Source organism: Pristis pectinata, chromosome 1 (genome assembly GCF_009764475.1).
Source record: "Pristis pectinata isolate sPriPec2 chromosome 1, sPriPec2.1.pri, whole genome shotgun sequence".
In the NCBI taxonomy this organism is placed as follows: Eukaryota; Metazoa; Chordata; class Chondrichthyes; order Rhinopristiformes; family Pristidae; genus Pristis; species Pristis pectinata.
The window spans coordinates 609,293-631,201 of NC_067405.1; the positions used below are offsets into that span (position 1 = coordinate 609,293).

Below are 21,909 nucleotides of genomic sequence, written 5' to 3' on the forward strand. Positions count from 1 at the left end.
TGGGATGGTGTGGGGGGAGCTTCACCCTGTGTCTGACCTCTGGTGTCCCTTCCCTGTAAGTGTACGTTGGTGTCTGTATCTATCTGTCTCTTGTTCTTTCTCTGTTATAGAAGTTGGGGCTTCTCTCTTTGATCAATGAGGAGAGCCGCTTTCCAAAGGGCACCGACTTCACTCTGCTGGAGAAACTGCATAGTCAGCACACGGTGAGTATGGGGCTGGGATCTAACCTAAAGGGTCAGGATCTGGGTGCTTGGGTCAGGAGTTTGGGGCCATATAGTGCACTCCAAATCCATTCTTAACTTCCCTCTTCCCCCCACCCCCCATCTTATTCTGCACCCTGTTTCTCTCTCTCACACACTCTATTTCTCCTACCTCCCCCTCCTTGCTCCTTCCTATTTGCTTTGTGAGCCTAAGGAGCTTCTGGTTGTTTTGCAGAGTAACTCGTTCTACGTGAAGCCGCGCGTGAGCGATTGTCAGTTTGGGATCAGACATTACGCTGGGGAGGTGAGTGTGAGCTAAGTGCTGTGTTGTGACATTGCACTCTGAGGTGACATCTGAACCACGACACTCCACCATCAACACTCTCTTCCTGTTCCAGGTCATGTATGATGTACACGGGTTTTTGGAGAAAAACAGGGACACGTTTAGAGACGATATTCTGAACCTTTTAAAGGATAGCAGGTCAGAACTCTGTCCACATCTGAGACTACGTCTACCCCTGTCTCTGTGTCTGCATCATTCTCAGCCTGGTGCATGTGCATCTGTATCAACATCTGTCTGCATCTGTATTTTGCTCTGTTTTCATCTGCATCACTGTCTCCATCTGTGTCTGCATCTGTCTGCGTTTGCATCCATATCTCTGTCAGTTGCACTTGTCTGTGTCTGCATCTGTCTGTCTTCATCTTCCTCTGTCTGTGTCTGTTTCTGTGTCTGTGACTACCTTTCTTTCTTCTGCCAGTGTCTGTGCACCTGTTGCATCCGTCCAAGTCCGCACCTCTCCATACCTCTGTGGACCTCTCCACACCTCTGTGGACCTCTCCACACCTCTCTGTTCCACTGTGAACCTCTCCCCACCTCTGTGGACCTCTCCACACCTCTCCGTTCCACTGTGAACCTCTCCACACCTCTGTGGACCTCTCCACACCTCTCCATTCCACTGTGAACCTCTCCATGCCTCTGTGGACCTCTCCGCAGCTCTGTGAACCTCTCCAAACCTCTGTGGACCTCTTCGTACCTCTCCGTTCCACTGTGAACCTCTCCCCACCTCTGTGGACCTCTCCACACCTCTCCGTTCCACTGTGAACCTCTCCACACCTCTGTGGACCTCTCCACACCTCTCCATTCCACTGTGAACCTCTCCATGCCTCTGTGGACCTCTCCGCAGCTCTGTGGACCTCTCCGCAGCTCTGTGGACCTCTCCACACTTCTGTGGACCTCTCCACACCTCTGTGGACCTCTCCACACCTCTCCGTTCCACTGTGAACCTGTCCACACCTCTGTGAACCTCTCCACACCTCTCCGTTCCACTGTGAACCTCTCCACACCTCTGTGGACCTCTCCACTCACCTCTGTTCCTGTCGTGCCTTTGTGTGTGTCGGGAGCTGTGCTTTGAAACTTGCTCTGTGGAGGAAGGTGTAAAGTTGTTGTGAGGCTGACTCATTGTCCACATTTCCCTTGCCCTGTGTGACTGCCCTGCTTCAGACTGGACTTTATCTATGACTTGTTTGAGCGAGTTTACAGCTGGAACAATGGGGACGACACCCTGAAGATGGGAACCCAGAGGAGGAAACCCACTGTCAGCTCCCAGTTCCGGGTAGGTAGGACAGTGCTTTCCCTGATTCACCCTCCCGTCCTGGTCATGTCCCCTCCCCCCCCCCCCCCCCGGTCCATGTCCCCTCCACTCCGCTCCCCTCCCCTCCTGCACCCTCTGGCCCCTCCCCTCCCCTCCCTCCCCCCTCTGGCCCCCTCCCTCCTGCTCCCATCACCAGCAGCACTGAGGTTGATGTCTAGGTCCCATTGCTTCCTGCCTCACCCACAAACCTGCTCGTGTTAAAACTTTCCAACCATGAACTGGCCTTTGCCCGAGCCAAGGACCTCTGAGTAATGAGGTCACCACCATTGCTCCACCTACGTGACCTTGCCCCACCCCATTGAACTCTCCTCCCTGCCCTGTGATGCCCCCCTGCCCCCCCCCACCATCCTATGACCTCCTTGCCCCTGCCTAGAGGTCAGGGCTGATCGCTGTGTTTGGTTACCCCAGGACTCTCTGCACTCACTGATGGCGACTCTCAGCTTGTCCAACCCTTTCTTCATCCGGTGCATCAAACCCAACACGCAGAAGGTGAGACAATCGGGGGTGTGAGGGTGGTGGGACCTGGGGGATGGGGGTGTCCAGGAGATGGGGGTGTCTAGGGTGGGATCTGGGAGATTAAGTGGGGTTCCATGGAGCTGGAAGGTTCACTGAGAAGAACCTGCTCCCTGTGTTGAACCACAACATCATCTGAACCCCACCAAGTCCTAAATTACACCAAATACAAAGCTCACCAAGACTGAGCGATACGTTAACAAAGAGCAAACACTGACCTCACACTGCGGTTCCATTGGAACAGCTTCTCACCAGCTTTGGCTGGTGTGTTCCCTGGGGTTTGAGACTGGAATTAAATTCAGGGATCACACTTGTGAAGTTTGCTGGGGAGACCAGTGTGGTCAGAGTTGGGAAGGAAGCTGCTGAAAGTAAAAGAACTGCAGATGCTGGAAATCTGAAATAAATTGGTGAATTGGTTTATTATTGTCACATGTACTGAGATACAGTGAAAAAAAACTTGTCTTGCATTCCATTCATACAGATCATTTCATTACACAGTGCAGGTAGGTAGTACAGGAGAAAACAATATAGAACGCAGAGTAAAGTGTCACAGTTACAGACAAAGTGCAGTGCAGGGGTGGAGGGTGTTGCACCGGGCCGTGCCGTGCAACCGATTCTTGAGCCGGTTCACCGACACCCCAGCCGCCTGTCACTTCTGCGGCCGGGAGGAGACGGTGTACCACGTGTACGCAGAGTGCGTGAGGTTGCAGCCCCTCTTCGAGTATCTGCGGGGGCTGCTGCTGAAGTTCTGGTTGCACTTCAGCCCTGCGCTGTTGGTCTACGGGCACCCGGTGCGGCGCAGGGAGGGGCGCATGGCGGATCTCCTGGTGGGTCTCCTGCTGGGCCTGGCCAAGCTGGCCATCCACGGGACGCGTCGGCGGCGGCCGAGGGTCCCGGCAGGTCTGCCTGCCTGCCCGTCTTCCGCGCTTACGTGCGCGCGCGGGTGCATTTAGAGAGGGAGCACGCGGTTTCCGCGGGCACCCTAGCCGAGTTCTGCGCTAGGCTATTTAGTGAATAAACGTTTATTATTAAAAAAAAAGAAAGTGCAGTGCAGGCAGACAATAAGGTGCAAGGTCATAACGAGGTAGGTTGTGAGGTCAAGAGAGAATGTCCGGGGTGGGTGGGGTCTTTGATTATGTCGGCTGCTTTACTGAGGCAGCGAGAAGTGTAGACAGAGTCCATGGAGGGGAGGCTGGTTTCTGTGATGTGCTGAGCTGTGTCCACAACTCTGTGCAGTTCAAAAACAGAAAATGCTGGAAACACTCAGCAGGACAGGCTGTGCCTGTGGAGAGAGAAACATAGTTAATGTTTCAGGTCAAAGACCTTTCATCAGAACTGGGAAATAGAGAAAAACAAGTTAGTTTTAACTTGCAGAGAATGTGGGGAAGGGTTTCATAGGACATAGGGAATGTCTGTGATAGGGCATCCCCAGGGCTGCCATGGCGATGTTGACGTTTACACAGCTGTATGGTCGATATCAACGGACCGAGCACAAAAAGTGGGAAATGAAGTCCAGTTCAGACAAGTGTGAGGGAGGGGAATCAAGCCAAGGGAACACATAATTAACACAGAGGGGCAGAGGGAGGTTGGAGAACAGGTCCACAGATAAACGAAGCAGCAGGACAGGTGGAGGAGGAGGTCAAGGAGGCGGACGGGACACTTGCCTTTATTAGCTGGGGCTCAGAACAGGAGCTGTAGGTGCAGCTGGAACTGTATCAACACCAGTGGGGCCCCAGTGAGAGCACTGGGGACGGTTCTGGTCACTGGGGACGGTTCTGGTCACCGTGGATGGATCTGGTTGGTGACGTGTGGGTTGGTGGGTTAATTATTGACTGTAAATTGCCCCCAGTGTGTGGGTGAGGGGTAGAATCTGGTGGGGGAGTTGGTGGGAATGTGGGGAGAATGAAATGGGATCAGTGAATGGGAGGTTGGTGGTCAGCACAGACTGGCTGGGCCGAAGGGCCTTTTTCCGTACTGTATCTCTGTGTGTTTTTCTGATTCTCAGATTTTAACCATTACCTCTGAAAGGCAAGGCTGTTCCCTCTCTCGTTACAGGTGGCGGCAAGGTTTGACCAGGGAGTCGTCCTGAATCAGCTCCATTACTCAGGAATTTTGGAAACGGTGAAGATCCGGCGCGCAGGATTCCCAGTTCGACGCCCATTCCCAGAGTTTTATCTGAGGTGTGATCCCAAGGCTTGTCCGATCTCCAAGTTCAGAAACATAGAACAGTACAACACAGGAACAGGCCCTTCGGACCACGATGTGTGCTGAACTAATTAAACTAGTAATTAAATGCCTAACTAAACTAATCTCTTCTGCCTGCACATGATCCACATCCCTCTAATTCCTGCACATTCATGTGTCTATCTAACAGCCTCTTAAACCCCTCCATCGTATCTGCCCCCACCCCCACCCCTGGCAGCACATTCCAGGCGCCCACTGCTCTTTGTGTAAAAACCTGCCCCACACATCTCCTTTAAACTACCCCCTCTCACCTTAAACAACTCCCTGTAAATTTTTACATAGTTAGGGATCCAGTGGGGAATGAGGGGAGGTAGGTGGGGAATTCCTCTCCCCAACCCCCGGTGATGAGATCCCTCTCCCCCCCAACCCCAGCAGTGAGATCCCTCTCCCCCCACCCCTGGCAGTGAGATCCCTCTCCCCCCACCCCTGGCAGTGAGATCCCTCTCCCCCGGCGGTGAGATCCCTCTCCCCCCACCCCTGGCAGTGAGATCCCTCTCCCCCTGGTGGTGAGATCCCTCTCCCCAGCCCCGGCGCTGAGACCTGTCTCCACCCCTCCGCGTTGCTGTTGTTCCAGACTCCTGTGTGGTGGGGAGTGCGCTCAGCTGATGTAGCTGTGAGGCTAACAGCTGTACTAATTGCGGAGTCATCCAGATCTTGGGTCCCAGACCTGCAGCAGTGCACCCAGTCACCTTTACACTCTGCCCCCAGTCCTTGACCCCTCCAATGGGAACAGTCTCCCTCGATCTACTCTGTCTGTACCTTTCCTGATGTTCGATCCCTCCATCAGACACCCTCACAACCTCCTCTGTTCCCAGGAGAACAACCCTAGCTCCCCCAGTCCATCCACGGAACTAAAGTCCCTCATCCCTGGGATCATTCTGGGAAATCGCTTCTGCACCCTCTCCAAAGCTTCACATCTCTAAAGCGTGGCCCACTGCTGGGCACAGCCCTCCAGCTGCGGCTGACCCAGTGTTTACAAAGGTTCACCTCCTCGCTCCTGTCCCCATGCCTCTGTTTCTAAAGCCCAGGATCCTGGGGGCTTTTCACCCACTTCCCCCACCTGCCCTGTCACTTTCAATGAGCTCTGCACCACCCCCCCCCCCCCCCGCCCCCAGATCTCTCTGTTCCCGGACCCTGTCAGAGTTGAGCCCTCGGGTTTACATCGTCTCTTCGTGTTCTTCCTACCAAACTGTAACACCCCACAGTTCTCTGCACTAAACTCCATCTGCCACCTCTCTGCCCCCTTCACCAGCCTGTCTATATCTTCTTGGAATACATCACAGCCCTCCTCACAGTTCGCTGTGCCTCTGGGCTTCCTCATCTGCAAAGCTGTGCTCCCGACACCTGCATCCATGTCATTCTGTTGTAAGTAAAACAGTGGCTCAAGTAGTGGTTCCACTACCGCCCTGGGGCCACCTCACTGTCTACTGCTCTCCAGTCCCAGTAACAACCTTGCACGATGTGTTATCTGGCTAATATATTATCTGTGTGGCTACGGACTTTTAGAACATAGAACACTGCAGCACAGTACAGGCCGTTTGGCCCACAATGTTGTGCCGACATTTTATCTTGCTCTAAGATCTATCTAACCCTTCCCTCCCACATACAGTGGACAGCTAGCATCTTTTCCCCAGGGCGGTAATGGCCAATACTAGAGGTCACCCATTTGTGTGGAGTTCAGGGGAGATGTCAGAGGTAAGTTTTTTTTACACAGGGAGTGGTGGGTGCCTGGAAGGCACTGCTGGGGGTGGGGCTGGGGTGGTAGAGGCCGATACAATAGGGACATTTAAGAGACTATTAGATAGGCTCATGGATGTAAGAAAAATGAAGGGTTATGGGAGGTGAAGTAGAGAGGGGAATAGATTGAATGGGGATAAGGTTTATATTGGTTGGCACAGCATCGTGGGCTGAAGGGCCCGTCCTGCGCTGTACTGTTCCATGTTCTATATTCTTACCCAGTCTGGTCACAATCACTCTGGACCCAGCAGTGTGGCTGACTCAAAACTGCCCACTGAACCCCCAGTGCAACAGAAATGGGAGTGTGTGCTGGCTTTTCCAGCAATATCCTTATCACGGGAATAACGAAAAACAATTCATTCTCCATGTCAGCACAAAGACCAGAACAACATCTGGCGCCACCCTTTTCATGGATAGAATCCTACGGATCAGAAACAGCCTCTCGGCCCACCGCGTCCATGGCAACCGTGAGGCCGACCTACTCCAGTCCCATTTGTCCACGTTAGGCCCATATCCCTCTGCTCCTTTCCTGTCCAACTACCCGTCCGAGCCTCTTTTAAACGTTGTAATTGTATCTGCCTCCACATCTTCTCTGGCAGTTTGTTCTAGGTATTCACTACCCTCTGCATGGAAAAATTTGCTCTTCAGATTTTCTTTAAATTTCTTCCCTCTCACCTTAAACCTGTGCCCTCTAGTTCTAGACTCCCTGCACCCGGAAAAAGATTCTATCTATGCCCTCATAATTCTATAAACTTCTATATGGTCACCCCTCAGGGAGTTTCCTACAGGGAGAACAATCCCAGTCTATCCCATCTCTCCTTACAACTAGAACCATAGAACCATACAGCACAAAACAGGCCCTTTGGCCCACCGTGTCGTGCCATCCATCAGACCACCCTCACACTACTTAACCCCTTCCTCCCGCATATCCCTCTATCTCACGTTCCTCCATATGCCTATCCAACAAGCTCTTGAACCTGTTCAATGTATCTGCATCCACCACCACCCCAGCCCTCTATTCCAGGCAACACCCTGGTGAATCTCTCCTGCACTCTCTCCACGTCCCTCCTGTAGTGTGGTGACCAGCACTGTACACAGTGCTCTGTGCGTCTAACCAATGCTGTCCCCATTTAACCAGCCTGAAGTCCTCATTCCTGCCTTATTTTCATTGATTTTAACCTTGAGAAGGTAGGGCTGAGCCTTGAACCTTCTGGTGAGGGTGCTCCTACAGGGCTGTTGAGGAGAAAATTCCAGTCTTTAGACCCAGACACCATGAATGAATGGTGATATATTTCCAAGCCAGGATGGTGTGTGACATTCCCAATACCTGCTGCCCTTGTGGTGCAAGTGCTGGATTTGGGAGGTGCTGTCGGAGTAGCCTGGCTGAGTAACTGCTGTGTATTTCATAGACGGTGCACACTGTAGCTACTGTGTGCTGGTGGTAGAGGGAGGGAGTGTTTAGGGTGGTGGGTGGGGTGCCGATCAAGTGGACTGCTTTGTCCTGGATGGTGCTGAGGTCCCTGAGAGTTATTGGAGTCGCATTGACCCAGGGAAGTGGAGAGTGTTCATCACACAGAGATAGTGCAATGCTGAGGGAGCTGATGGGTGATCTCTGCTTCAGGTACAAGATGCTGCTGAAGGATCAGAAGGTTCCTGAAGACTGGAAGTCGCGGTGCCTGGTTCTACTGGCTCAGTGTGACGGCTGTGACTCCCTCTGGCGGATGGGCAAGACCAAGGTGAGCTTGACCGGGGGAACCTGGCCCTCAATGCTCACACATCAGGTGTGCCGGCAACAGCAGATATTTATTTATTAGTCACATGTACCTTGAAACACACAGTGAAATGTGTCTTTCTGCATTACTGAGAATGTTCTGGGGGCAGCCCGCAAGTGTCACTGGCGCCAACGTAGCGTGCCCACAGCTCCTAACCCGGACGTCTTTGGAATGTGGGAGGAAACCGGAGCACCCGGAGGAAACCCACGCAGTCACGGGGAGAACGTACAAACTCCTTAGAGACAGCGGCTGGAATTGAACCCTGGTTGCTGACACTGTAATAGCGTTATGCTAACCACTACGCTATCGTGCTGCACTACCGTGCAGAGCTAGAGAATTGAATGGTCTCCTATCAACCCTCAGATTAGAAGCGCAGTATTCCCCCGAGGTGGTCCCCAGGGTTAGGGTTAGGGGATTGCTTTGTTCTTGTCTCTCCCCAGCCCCACCCTGAGACCTCCACTCACCCCTCCACAGGAGGCAGGAGACAGGAGACAAACTGCTGGAGATGACCCTGGACCCTCAGAGGGAACATGTGGAGGAAGAGGGAATTTCAGGGCACTTCTGCCCACAAGGAGCTGTTCTTTGGGATGAGCTTCACATGAACCAGGTTGGGACCAGGGTCCTGGTGAATTCAGTAACAAGGGGATAGAGGGAGGGGAGATCAGGGTAGAAGTGAGGTAAAGGTTGTAGATGCAAAGCCTGTAAGTGAGTGGAAACAATTGGGGCTTTTGAGGGATTTGGATCAGCATTGGATGGGGAATTACTCATGTGTCTGATGGAGAGTCGATAGCCTGAATGTCCTCCTTCACCAGACTGATTCTATGGGTGATCATGACCACGGTGGGATAGGAAGGGATAGAGTGGTACAGCACAGAAACAGGCCCTTTGGCCCAACGTATTCATGCTGACCATTGTACCTATCCTAGCTACATTTACTCCATTAGGTCCATAGCGTTGATGGAAATGGTGCAGGGGAGGTTCACCAGGTTGATTCTGACGATGAGGGGGTTAGCCCACGAGGAGAGATTGAGTCACCTGGGACTCTACTCGCTGGAATTCAGAAGAATGAGAGGGGATCTTATAGAAACATATAAAATTGTGAAAGGGATAGATAAGATAGAGGCAGGAAAGTTATTTCCACTGTTAAGTGAGACTAGAACTAGGGGACATGGCCTCAAGATTCGTGGGAGTAGATTTAGGACGGAGATGAGGAGTAACTGCTTTTCCCAGAGAGTAGTGAATCTGTGGATTTCTCTGCCCAGGGAAGCAGTAGAGGCTACCTCATTAAATATACTTAAGACACAGTTAAATAGATTTTTGTATAGTAGGGGAATTAAGGGTTATGGGGAAAAGGCAGGTAGGTGGATCTGAGTCCACAGCCAGATTAGCCATGATCTTATTGAATGACGGAGCAGGCTCGATGGGCCAGATGGCCAACCTCCTATTTCTTATGTTCTTAAAAGTAACATGGTGCCTTTATTCAGGAAGAGAAGCAGGGATAAGCCAGATAGTTACAGGCCTATGAGTCTAACGTCAATGGTACAACGACAGGTACTGTCAACCTGGTTTTGTTAGGAGGAGACCCTATCCAAACAATGTGTTTGAATTTTTTGAAGAGGTAACAAGGTGATGAGGGTGGTGCAGTTGATGTAGTCCACATGGACTTCAGTAAGGCTTTTGTCAAGGTCCCTCATGGGATACTGTCCTGAAAGGTTAGTGCCCAGGGGATGCAAGGAAAGTTGACAAATTAGTTCTGAAATTAGCTTGGTGATAGGTGATAGAGGGTGATGGTGCAGGATTGTCATAGAATTATACTGCATTTGGTCCAATATCACCACTTCTCCTCAAAGTCTCTTCCCCCTTACCCTAAATCTGTGTCCTCTACTTTTATCCACCTCTGATGTGGGGAAAGCTTTCCTGCAGTTTACCCTGTCTACACCCCTCATAGCTTTATATACCTCAGTCATGTCCCCTCTTAACCTCCTCCGCTCCAGGGGGAACAGACCCAGAATCTCCTCATAACTGAACGGCTCCATCCCAGGCAACATCCTGGCGAATCTCCTCTGCACCCTCTCCAGCTCTATCACATCCTTCATTTAGTGTGGTGACTGGAACTGCACACAGTGCTCCAGCTGAGGTCTGACCAAGGTTTTATAAAGTTTGAGCATAACCTCCCGACTTGTGTATTCAATGCCCCAACCAATGAAGACCAGTATCCCATATTGCCTTTCTAACCATGTTATCCACCTGTGTTTCCACCTTCAAAGATCTATGGATGTACTCCAAGGTCCCTCCGTACCTCAATACTCCCTAACACCCTACCATTCACAGTGTATCTGCTCCCAAAATGCTTTACCTCATAGTTGTATGGATTAAACTCCATCTGCCATTTCTCAGCCCATTTCACCAACACATCGATGTCTCCCTGCAGCCTAAGACTGCCCTCCACATTATGAACAACTCCACCAATCTTCATGTCATCCGTGAATTTACTGATCAGGCCTCCCTCTTCCACATGCAAGCTATTCACGTATATTACAAAAGCAAGGGTCTCAGCACCAATCCCTGTGGAACACCACTGATCACAGGCATCCAACCACAAAACAACCCTCTGCCAACACCCTCTGTCTCCTATTGCCAAATTAATCTTGGATCCAGCTTGCCCTGAATCCCATGGGCCCTAACCCTTTGGACCAGTCTCCCATGTAGGACCTTGTCAAAGGCCTTACTGAAATCTACTTCACTGCCCTCATCAATACACTTTGCTGCCTATACAAAAATTAAATCAAATTGGTTAAACAGGATCTGCCCTTGGCAAAGCCATGCTGGCTGTCTCTGATCAGTCCCTGCCTTTCCAAGTGATCATTAATCCTGTGTCTCAGAACTTTTTCCAGTACCTTGCCTGCCACTGACGTGATGCTCACAGGTCTGTAATCACCAGGCTCTTCCCTGCTGCCCTTATTGAAAAGGGGTTCTTGTTTGCTGCTCTCCAGTCATCTGGTACCTCCATGTCCGGGGAGGATTTAAAAATCTCAGCCAGAACCCCTGCAATCTCTTCCCTAGCCTCCAGCTGCAACCTGGGATAAATCCCATCCAGTCCTGGGGATTTATCCACCTTTAATCCCACTAAGGCAGCGAGTATCTCCTCCTTATTCATGGAGACCTGCACTAGACTTTCACCCTCTCCCCCACTGAATCCTCCAACTACAAAGTCTGTTTCTTTAGTGAATCTGATGGAAAAGTATTCGTTTAGGACTTCACCTGTACCTGCTGGCTCCTCACACAGATTGTCCGAGTTGTCCCTAATGGGCCCTACTCTTTCCATGGTTATTCTTTTGCCCCAAGCATAAAATGCCTTCAGATTTACTTAGTCCTGTCTGCTAGTGATTTCTCGTGACCCCTCTTTGCCTTCCTTACTTCCCCTTTAAGTGGCTATCTCCCCTTTTCACAGCCCTCCCCCGAGATTAGTTCCTGATACTTGTCACACGTTTCCTTTCCTCTGTTCATCCAACCTTCAATATCCCTCGACATCCAGGGTTCCCCATACCTGTCACACCTGGCTTTCACCCTGACAGGAACATGTTGGCCCTGAACTTCCGCTGTTTCCCCTGTGAATGCCTCCCACTGTGCAGATGTAACTTACCTACAAGTAGATGCTCCCAGTCTACCTTTGCCGGTCCCGTCTTATGTCAATGAAATTTGCCTTTCCCCAATTTAAGACCTCTATTCCTGGTCCATCCTTATCCTTTTCAATAACCACCTTGAAATGTATGGAGTTATGGTCACTACAAAATGCTCCCCCACTGACACTCCCTCCTCCTGACCAGCTACGTTCCCCAAGATAAGGTCCAGTAACGTATCTCTCCTCGTTGGTCTATCTACACACTGTGTCAAAAAGGTTTCCTGGACAAACCTCAAATTCCACCCCTCTAAGCCTTTAACACTCAGGCGATCGCAGTTAATATTTGGGAAATTGAAATCCTCCAGTACAATGATCCTAATTATATAACATCTCTCTGATATCTGTTCTACATATTGGTTCCCCTACCTCCTGTTGACATTGGGAGGTCTGTAATACACCCCAGCAAGATGAACACCCTTTTTGTTTCTGATCTCTACCCATGAGGGCACGTTTGAGGAGCCATCTGGGATATCCTCCCTCCGTACCGACTGCAGTCCCTGACTAACAGTGCAGTACCCCCTCCCCTTTCACACCCCACCCCCCTACTGTCTCACCTGAAAATTCTGTACTCTGGCCACACTATGGTACACACCTGTGTTAATTAAAGCTTTGAGTTCATCCACTGTTATACTCTTTATATTACATATGTGGGACTGTACCCTCTCTCACCGGGGACAGTTCCAGATACACCGACTCCCCACTGGGGGACAGGTCCCACACACACTGACCCTCACTGGGGGACAGGTCTCTCACTGACACACACACACACACACACACACACACACACACACACACACACACACACACACACACACCCTCACTGGGGGACGGTCCCACACACACACAATGACCATCGCTGGGGGAAGGGTCCACACACACTGACCCTCACTGGGGGACGGTCCCACACAAACTGACCCTCACTGGGGGACGGTCCCACACAAACTGACCCTCACTGGGGGACGGTCCCACACAAACTGACCCTCACTGGGGGACGGTCCCACACAAACTGACCCTCACTGGGAGATGGTCCCACACACACTGACTCTCACTGGGGGATGGTCCCACACACACACACACACACACACACACACACACACACACACACACACACACACACACCCTCACTGGGGGACGGGTCCCACACACACTGACCCTCACTGGGGGGGAAGGGTCTCACACACACTGACCCTCACTGGGGGAAGGGTCCCACACACACTGACCCTCACTGGGGGATGGTCCCACAGTTACTTTGTCAGTGTAGTTTCACTGATTAAGAGGTTGAGAGTTATTGAAGCTGGTGATTGTGTTGCTCTAAAGCAGGAACAAATGGAATAGTTGAGAAATTTAGTCACGTCCCGCATCTAACCCTGAGGGACAAGGAGTTTCCTTCAACACGCGGTGGCTGTCTCGGCCCACTGTGCCCACACCCACAGCAGAATGGTTTAACCTCTTCCTTCTCTGATCGAACTGATGGTCCCACACTCTGCTCAGCATCGCTCCACTCTGGGAGACGTGCCATCTCCTTGTGAATACGGGTGCCTGAGCCCACAGCTCCTCCCCCATTCCAACCCATAGGTCCAGCCCCAACTTCACCCAAAGTGTGGGTCAGGTGGAATTCTCTGGAGCAAAATACAAACTGCTGGAGGAACTCAGTGAGTTGAGCAGCGTCTGTGGGAGGAAAGGAATTGCCGACATTTCGGGTCGAAACCCTGCGTCAGGACTGCGGACCTTGGCAGAATTGAAGGAGTCAATGAGATCCTGAGGGTCTGCAGAGGCTGGAACGTGGAGAGGATGTTGCCTCTTGTGGGGGAACCCAGAACTTGGAGGCAACTGTTTAGGGAGGGGGAGGAGGGGTCGGTGGAGAGGAGAGGGATGGGAGGGACGGGTGGAGAGTGGGTTGGGGAGCAACACTGGAGGTGGCCCAGAGGGAGGGGGAGGGAGTCAGAGACACGGAGCAGAGTCAGGCTGCTGGGACTGAAGGGGTTAATGTTGCTGCCTGGAGCTGTTGGTGTCGTGGGTGGAGAATGGAAACATCCCCCTGGCCCAGTCCTCCTCCCCTACCCCCCAAACCCTCATCCCGCAATACCACTGCTGCTCACAATCGAGGCCAAAACTGACCCCCCCACCACAGCTGTAATCCCCCTCCACAGCTGGAACCCCCCAGCTGGAACCACCACAGTTGGAAATGACCCTGTACCACATCTGGAGCCGAGCACACATCTGGAACTGACCGTCTCTGTCATTTCTTGCAGGTATTTCTGAAGGAAGCCCTGGAACAGCAGCTGGAGAAGGGCCGAGCGGCAGAGAGAACACGAGCAGCCGTGACCCTGCAGGCGAATATCCGGGGCCACCGTGCAAGGTCAGTATGACCCGATACCCTCCCCTGACCTCCCGACTCCCCGGTAACCTCCCCCTGCACCTCGTGGGTGAATGGTCCCACACACACTGACCCTCACTGGGGGATGGTCCCACACACACTGACCCTCACTGGGGGACGGTCCCACACATACTGACCCTCAGTGGGCGACGGGTCCCACACACACTGACCCTCACTGGGGGATGGTCCCACACACACCGACCCTCAGTGGGCGACGGGTCCCACACACACCGACCCTCAGTGGGCGACGGGTCCCACACACACCGACCCTCAGTGGGCGACGGGTCCCACACACACCGACCCTCAGTGGGCGACGGGTCCCACACACACCGACCCTCAGTGGGCGACGGGTCCCACACACACCGACCCTCACTGGGGTCTGAGACTTTACTGAGTGGGGGTTGAGACACCCGGGGTGTCTTTCCACTTCCTGCTGCTCCTCATGGCCCCTCTCGCTGTCTGCAGGATGCATTATCGGACATTCCTCACCAGCCTGGTGGTCATTCAGAAGAACTACCGTGCCCACCTCTGGCGGCAGCGCTTTTTGCGTTTGCGCTGGGCTGCACTCATGCTGCAGAAACACTGGAGGGGGCAGCTCGCTCGCCGCCTAGTCTGGCAGCTCCTGCAACACCGGTGGCACGAGGAGGAGCGCAGGACTCGGCAGGTGCAGAGCAAGACTCCGGTCCAGGATGAGGGGCCAGAGAGCGATGAGGGGAACAGGTAGGGAGCCTGTGGATGGAAGTCTGGGGAATGGGGGGGTGGGCGTGCAGGTCTGGTGGGTGGTGTCGGAGTGGGGGTGAGGTGTTGGGGGTGGGGTTAGGGTGGGAGTGGGATGGGATGTGTTGTGGTTGGTGGGGGTGAGTGAGGATGGGATGAATGAGGGTGGGAGTGGTGTTTGGGGTCAGGTGTGGGTTAGGGTAGTGAGGGGTAGATGGGGGTGGTGTTTGGGGTCAGGTGCGGGTTAGGGTAGTGAGGGGTAGATGGGGGTGGTGTTTGGGGTCAGGTGCGGGTTAGGGTAGCGAGGGGTAGATGGGTGTTTGGGTTCAGGTGCGGGTTAGGGTAGTGAGGGGTAGATGGGGGTGGGGTTTGGGGGGTCAGGTGCGGGTTAGGGTAGTGAGGGGTAGATGGGGGTGGGGTTTGGGGTCAGGTGCAGGTTAGGGTAGTGAGGGGTAGATGGGGGTGGGGTTTGGGGGGTCAGGTGCGGGTTAGGGTAGTGAGGGGTAGATGGGGGTGGTGTTTGGGGTCAGGTGTGGGTTAGGGTAATGAGGGGTAGATGGGGGTGGGGTTTGGAGTTGGGCTGTGGTCGGTGAGGATGGATGGATGGGGGTGGTGCCTGGTGCCTCAGGTCCCCCGACCCTCGGGTCTGGAGTGTGGGCCATGGGTGGTCCACTGGGAGAGTGGGAACAGTTGTGTTGAGGGGGATCGGAGACCCCGCCAAAGGTGGGCAGGAGGCGGCCCCATGGTCTGAGGAGGGTGGGGGGGTCCCGTGACTGTGGGCACAGGGTTTGAATCCTGCCTCTGACCCACCACAGACAGTGACGATCCATTTAACACATCCCTTTCCTTTCCCTCAGCAGCAGTTGGCTGAAGATCTCAGAGGGACCTCTGTCTTCAGAGCAGGTAAGGCCCCATTGCTCCCAGCGGGAGAACTGTCTCCATTTCTCAGAGTTAGTTTGCTGGTTCTCTGTTGATGTGTCCTTCCCATAGACCAGCCGAGGGTCACGGCAGACGGAGGAGCTGATGGATTTGGCACAAGCAGAAAACAAGCAGATAGAGGAGATAGTCCGGCTGGAGAACGAGATCCAGAGGCTGCAGAATCAGCAGGGCTCGAGCTGTGAGAGTGTGTACAGTCCATCACAGAGCGAGGCGGAGAGCCAACGACAAGAGGAGATCCTTCGCCTGGAGAATGAAGCCTCCAGAGTGACACAGGAGTTCCTGGAGCTGCTGAACTTTGAAGGACTGGACGGGTGTGGTCAGTCTCTGCCTGGTGAAGCCAGTGGCCTGGACACCAGCTCTACAGTGCAAGAGGAGCACGAGGGGCCAGTGGTCACTCTCCCCGGCACCAATGATAGACAGATGCCAATCAGCAGCTGCTCCCAGGACAGTGTGTACGTCAACCTTCCACTGTCCAGTGAGAGAGAGGTCAGACTCATCTCACCGGACTACACAACAGAGGGCCGGCCAGGTGGAGAGGGGATCTACAACACTGTGTTGGGGTCCCCCAACGCAGACATCGATGAGGAGCCGATCTACTGCCTGCCCCCCGAGGTTGAGTCAGATTATGACCACGATGAAATGGATGAGCCAGCAGCAGGAGAGGCAGCTGGCAGCCAGGATGGTCTGAGGCCATCTCAGAGTGTGGAGACATACTCACGAGGGTCCGATTTGGTGAGTGATGCCACCTTCCACATCCCCTTCCTGCTGCCATATCCTCGGACTCTACCTTACCTCTGTTATTAACTCCGTTATTGGCACTTCAGTTCGTTTCGCACTACTTCAGATCGGACTACAAACTTTGGACCATTCTGCTTCTTGTGCTCATCACTTATTGTTGCATTTCTTATTACCATGTGCACCGTTTCCTCTGTGAGCTTCACTCAAGCAAGGAATCTCATTGCGCCCTGCACGTAGTCCTTATCCCTCTATTGTCCATGTGTCAGTCTGCACACCTCTTACAGAGGTTTACAAAATTATGAGAGGCATAGATAGGGTAGGCAGTCGCCGTCTTTACGCCAGGGTGGAATTATCAAATACTAGAGGCATGGGTTTAAGGTTAGAGGGGGACCTTTTTCAGATGCAGGTGGTGAGTATGTGGAACAAGCTGCCAGAGGAAGTGGTTGAGGCAGGTACATTAACAACATTGAAAAGACATTTGGACAGGTACATGGATAGGATAGAGGGATATGGGCCAAATGCAGGCAAATGGGACCAACGTGCATAAGCATCTTGGTCAGCAACTTGCCCCTCAGGTCCCCTTTAAATCTTTCCCCTCTCACCTTAAACTATGCCCTCATAATTTGATAAACCTGTGCACTTGTATCCATGTGTCACCTCCCTCTCAATCATGGAACATAAAAGAGTACTGCACAATACAGGGCCTTTGGCCCACCATGTTGTGCCAACCTTTAAACCTCGCCTAAGTCTATCTACCCCTTTCCTCCCCCATATCCCTCTCTTTTAAATTCCTCCATATGCTTATCTAGTAATCTATTGAATTTGACCAACGTATCAGCCTCCACCACCACCCCAGGCAGCACATTCCATCCCCAACCACTCTCTGGGTTAAAAACCTCCCTCTGATATCTCCCTTGAACTTCCCACCCATTACTTTAAAGCCATGCCCTCTTGTATTGAGCATTGGTGCCCTGGGAAAGAGGCGCTGGCTGTCCACTCTATCTGTTCCTCTCAATATTTTGTACACCTCTGTCATGTCTCCCCTCATCCTCCTCCTCTCCAGAGTAAAGCCCCGGCTCTCCTGTCAGATTCCATCACCTGTAGCCCTTTGTTGCCTCCACCTCCCACCTCCCAGCCTCTGTCGCTAATCTCCACCCTTCCTCCTCCACCTGACTGCATCTGCCAATCACCCTTCCTTACCTGGATCCACCTATCGCTTGCCAGCTCTTGCCTCATCCCTCCCCCTCACCTCTCTAAACTGCCCATCCCCCCTCTATCTTTCAGTCCAAATGAAGGGTCTTGGCCTGATCGCCAACTGTCCACTTCCCCCCACAGGTGCTGCCTGACCCACTGACTTCCTCTGGCAGTTTGTTTATTTTCCTCCTGTGTACTTGTAGCCCAAGGTCTTGTAGCCCAGGGTGCACTTTCCAGGGCACTGCCATTCGCTGTGAGTGTCCTGGCCGAGTTTAACTTCACAAAATACATCACAAGATTACAATACCTTTATTAGTCACATGTACATCGAAACACACAGTGAAATGCATCTTTTACATAGAGTGCTCTGGGGGCAGCCCGCAAGTGTCGCCACGCTTCCGGCGCCAACATAGCACGGCCACAACTTCCTAACCCATATGTCTTTGGAATGTGGGAGGAAACCGGAGCACCCGGAGGAAACCCACGCAGACACGAGGACAGACAGCGGTGCGAATTGAACCTGGGTCGCTGGCACTGTAATAGCGTTACGCTAAGCGTTACACTTTCGCCTGAGTTAAATTCCACCCCCCCATCCCTTTGCCCACTCTCATTGTTGCTCTGGATCTTAGACAACTTTCTTTACTGTCCACTAAAGTACCAATTTTGGTGTCATCTGCCAACTTAGTAATCATGACACCTACATGCGAACAACATTGTCATCCAAATCATTAATATAGATGACAAACAGCAGGGGACCCAGCACCAATCCCTGTGGCACACCACTGGTCACAAGCTTCTGATCTGAAAAACACCCTTCCACTGCCTCCTACCACCAGGCCAACCTTGTGTCTAATTTCCCATCTCACCCCGAATCCCATGTGATCTCACCTTCCGGACTAGCCTACCCTGCAGGACCTTGTCAAAGGCCTTGCTGAAGTCCATGTAGACAACGTAAACTGCCCTACCCTCGGCAACCCTCTTGGTCACCTTCTCAAAAACCTCAATCAAATTAAATTCATGAGACATGATATCCCCCACACGAAGCAATTCTGAATACCTCCAATCAGTCCCTGCCTTTCCAAATGCAAGTACATCCTGTCCCTCAGAATCCCCTCCAGTAACGTTCCCACCACTGGTGTCAGGCTCACCGGCCTGCAGTTCCCTGGCTTGTCCTTGCAGCCCTTGTCCAGCATTCGTCACCCTCCGGTCTTCTGGTACTACGTGTGGATAATGAAGACACAAAAGTCTCTGCCAAGGCCCCAGCAATTTCTTCCCTAGCTCCCCACATTGTCCTGGGATACAGCTAGTCAGGCCCTGGGGATTTATCCACCTTTATGAGGTTCAAGGAGGCCAACACCACCTCCTTCGTAACGTGGATATGCTTCAGGATGTCACTGTTCTCTTCCTTGAAGTACAGCTTTGGTACAAGAGGTGGTCATGGGCAGAGTGAGCTCCTGCAATGGATAAGGTAGATGTGCAGACTTTCTCACGCTGCCCTTCTTCCTGCACAGGCGGTGGACAGTGAGGAGGAGTTCGATCTACAGGTTGACACTGATGAGGAGCTCGGCACAGGCCAAAGTACGAAGCATCTCATCTCTGGGAACCCGTACTTCCACAGTTACCTGTACATGAAAGGTAAGCCTCAGGAGTAGGGAGCCTGTCAGGGACAGAGCCCAGTGCTCAGGACAGAGCCAGGGCCCACTGCTCAGGGCAGGGGCAGAGCCAGGGCCCACTGCTCAGGGCAGGGGCAGAGCCAGGGCCCACTGCTCAGGGCAGGGGCAGAGCCGGAGCCCACTGCTCAGGGCAGGGGCAGAGCCGGGGCCCACTGCTCAGGGCAGGGACAGAGCCGGGGCCCACTGCTCAGGGCAGGGACAGGGCCAGGGCCCACTGCTCGGGACAGGATCAGGGTCCAGTGTTCAGGACAAGGACAGAGTGTTGGAACTTTGGCATTGAGGGACGATTGGCTATCAGGCAGGAAGCATGGAGATGGGATCAAGGGGTTACTCTCGGATTGACAGTGAGGTACCACAAGATCCGTGCTGGGACTGCAGTCATTTATACCTGTTCATTTAATGACGTATGAATCAGAATCAGGTTTATTATCATTGACATAAGTCGTGAAATTTGTTGTTTTGCAGCAACTCTATGCATTGGAATTTAGAAGAATGAGAGGTGATCTTGTTGAAACGTTCAAGATTCTTGGGGGCAAGGCAGGGCACATGCTGGGAGGGGGGCACAGTGGCTCAGCAGGTAGAGCTGCTGCCTCACGGCTCCAGAGACCCAGGTTTGATCCTGACCTCCAGCGCTGTCTGTGTGGAGTTTGCACGTTCTCCCTGTGACCGCGTGGGTTTCCCCCGGGTGCTCCGGTTTCCCCCCAAAGATGTGTGGGTCAGTGGGGTAATTGGCCGCTGTAAATTTCCCCCAGTGTGTGGGTGGAGGGTGGAATCTAAGGAAAGTTGATGGAAATGTGGGGGAAAAAGTGGGAGAAGTGTGGGATTGTAAATCAGTGGTTGAGTGTTGGCGCAGATCTGGTGGGTGAGGGTCCTGTTCCCGTGGTGCATGACTCGACTCTACTCTTGCAGGAAGGAGGCGTGACTCTCCGACTCTGTGACTCTGCATGACTGTGTGACTCTGCGTGACTCGACCTGACTCCTGTTCCCGTGCGCGTGACTCAACTCTGACTCATGCAGGAGTGCAGGTCAAAGGGAGCCCAGTCATGGAGGAGATGGGGAAGAATTTCTTCCCTCTGAGGGGTGTGAGTTTGGGACTCTGTGCCACAGGGGGCTGTGGGGACAGGACTCGGGTGTACGGGGCTGAGAGAGATTTCCGGTCAGTAACAGAACGGAGGGTGAGTGGGGAAGTGCAGGAGAGTGGGTGAGGAAATAGTGGAGCAGCGTCGAGGGGCTGAATGGCCTCCTACTCCTTTGGTCAGTTCAGAGGGTCAGGACCAGGTCAGGAACCGGGAAGATCCCAGTCCCACACGGATTGGCACCATCATTGACGGGGCCCCAGCTGACCCTTGCTGTGACCTGCACTCTCTGACCTGTGACCTTTGGCGGGCTGCAGGCGGGCTGATGAACCCGTGGAGACGGCGCTGGTTTGTGCTGAAGGACGGCACCGTCATGTGGTTCCGGGCCAAGCAGGAGGCGCTGAAGTCCGGCTGGCTGTACAAGAAGGGGGGTGGTCTGTCCACCCTGTCCCGTCGCAACTGGAAACGCCGCTGGTTCGTGCTGCGGGGCAGCCGACTCCTGTACTTCGAGAATGATGCCGAGGACCGGCTGAAGGGCAGCATTGACGTCCGTGGGGCCAGGTGAGGCGGCACATCCCCCCCACCCCTCTCACCCCATCCCCATCCCCCCTCACCCCATCACCCCACCCCCAACCCATTCCCCACACCCCATCCCCCTCACCCCCATCCCCCAACCCCACCCAGCTTACGCCATCCCCTCACCCATTCCCCCCTCACCCCACCCCACCCCATCGCCTCCTCACCCCACCCCCTTCACCCCACCCACGCTCACCCCATTCCCCCTCCCCTCACCCCATCTCCCCATCTCCCCATCTCCCCCACACCGGTCTTGTTGCTGCAGGAGGAGGACATCTTCCATTCACTGAGCTCACGGCCCATCCCCCAGCAATAACCCAAAGACTTCCTGAACATATGAAGAACTCTGGGTCACTGTCATGAACAAACCCAGCGACCGTGCCTCTTGGGTCGAGAATTCCAAAGCTTCACCACCCTGTGGGTGAAGAAGTCTCTCCCCATTCTTGAGCAGAATGTCCAGCCTCTGATTCCAAGACCACCCCTGGGTGTCCACTCCCTGGCCATGGTGGGGGACATCCTTCTCACCTCCAGCCTGACAGAGTGTCAAATGGAAACAGAAAATACCGCAAACACTCTGCAGGTCAGGCAGCATCTGTGGATAGAGAAACAGAGGTAACATTTCAGGTCTGGGACCCTTCACGGGAGTGATAGAATCCAGGACCTAAAACATTAACCGTTTCTCTCTCCGCTGCCTGACCTGCCTGTTTCCAACATTTTCTGTTTATTTGCTCTTTCCAGTATCTGTGGAAATAGAAATAGTTCATTTCTGACAAGAATCTTTTACACGAAAGTTCAAGTTTCAATGATATAAGGTCATCT

The 21,909-nt window shown here is 53.2% G+C and overlaps 1 protein-coding gene across 1 annotated transcript in view; it reads left to right on the plus strand.

Moving 5' to 3' along the window:
• Positions 1–21,909, plus strand: part of LOC127574309 (unconventional myosin-X-like) — a 97,290-nt gene that overhangs the window by 41,151 nt on the left and 34,230 nt on the right. The window contains exons 15-27 of the mRNA XM_052023218.1: positions 111–203; positions 436–504; positions 599–681; positions 1,702–1,813; positions 2,261–2,341; positions 4,421–4,545; positions 7,968–8,082; positions 14,053–14,159; positions 14,643–14,897; positions 15,752–15,797; positions 15,885–16,565; positions 19,277–19,400; positions 20,832–21,075. Of these exons, the coding sequence (XP_051879178.1) occupies positions 111–203; positions 436–504; positions 599–681; positions 1,702–1,813; positions 2,261–2,341; positions 4,421–4,545; positions 7,968–8,082; positions 14,053–14,159; positions 14,643–14,897; positions 15,752–15,797; positions 15,885–16,565; positions 19,277–19,400; positions 20,832–21,075 (2,135 nt within the window). The remainder of the gene's footprint in view (positions 1–110; positions 204–435; positions 505–598; positions 682–1,701; positions 1,814–2,260; positions 2,342–4,420; positions 4,546–7,967; positions 8,083–14,052; positions 14,160–14,642; positions 14,898–15,751; positions 15,798–15,884; positions 16,566–19,276; positions 19,401–20,831; positions 21,076–21,909) is intronic.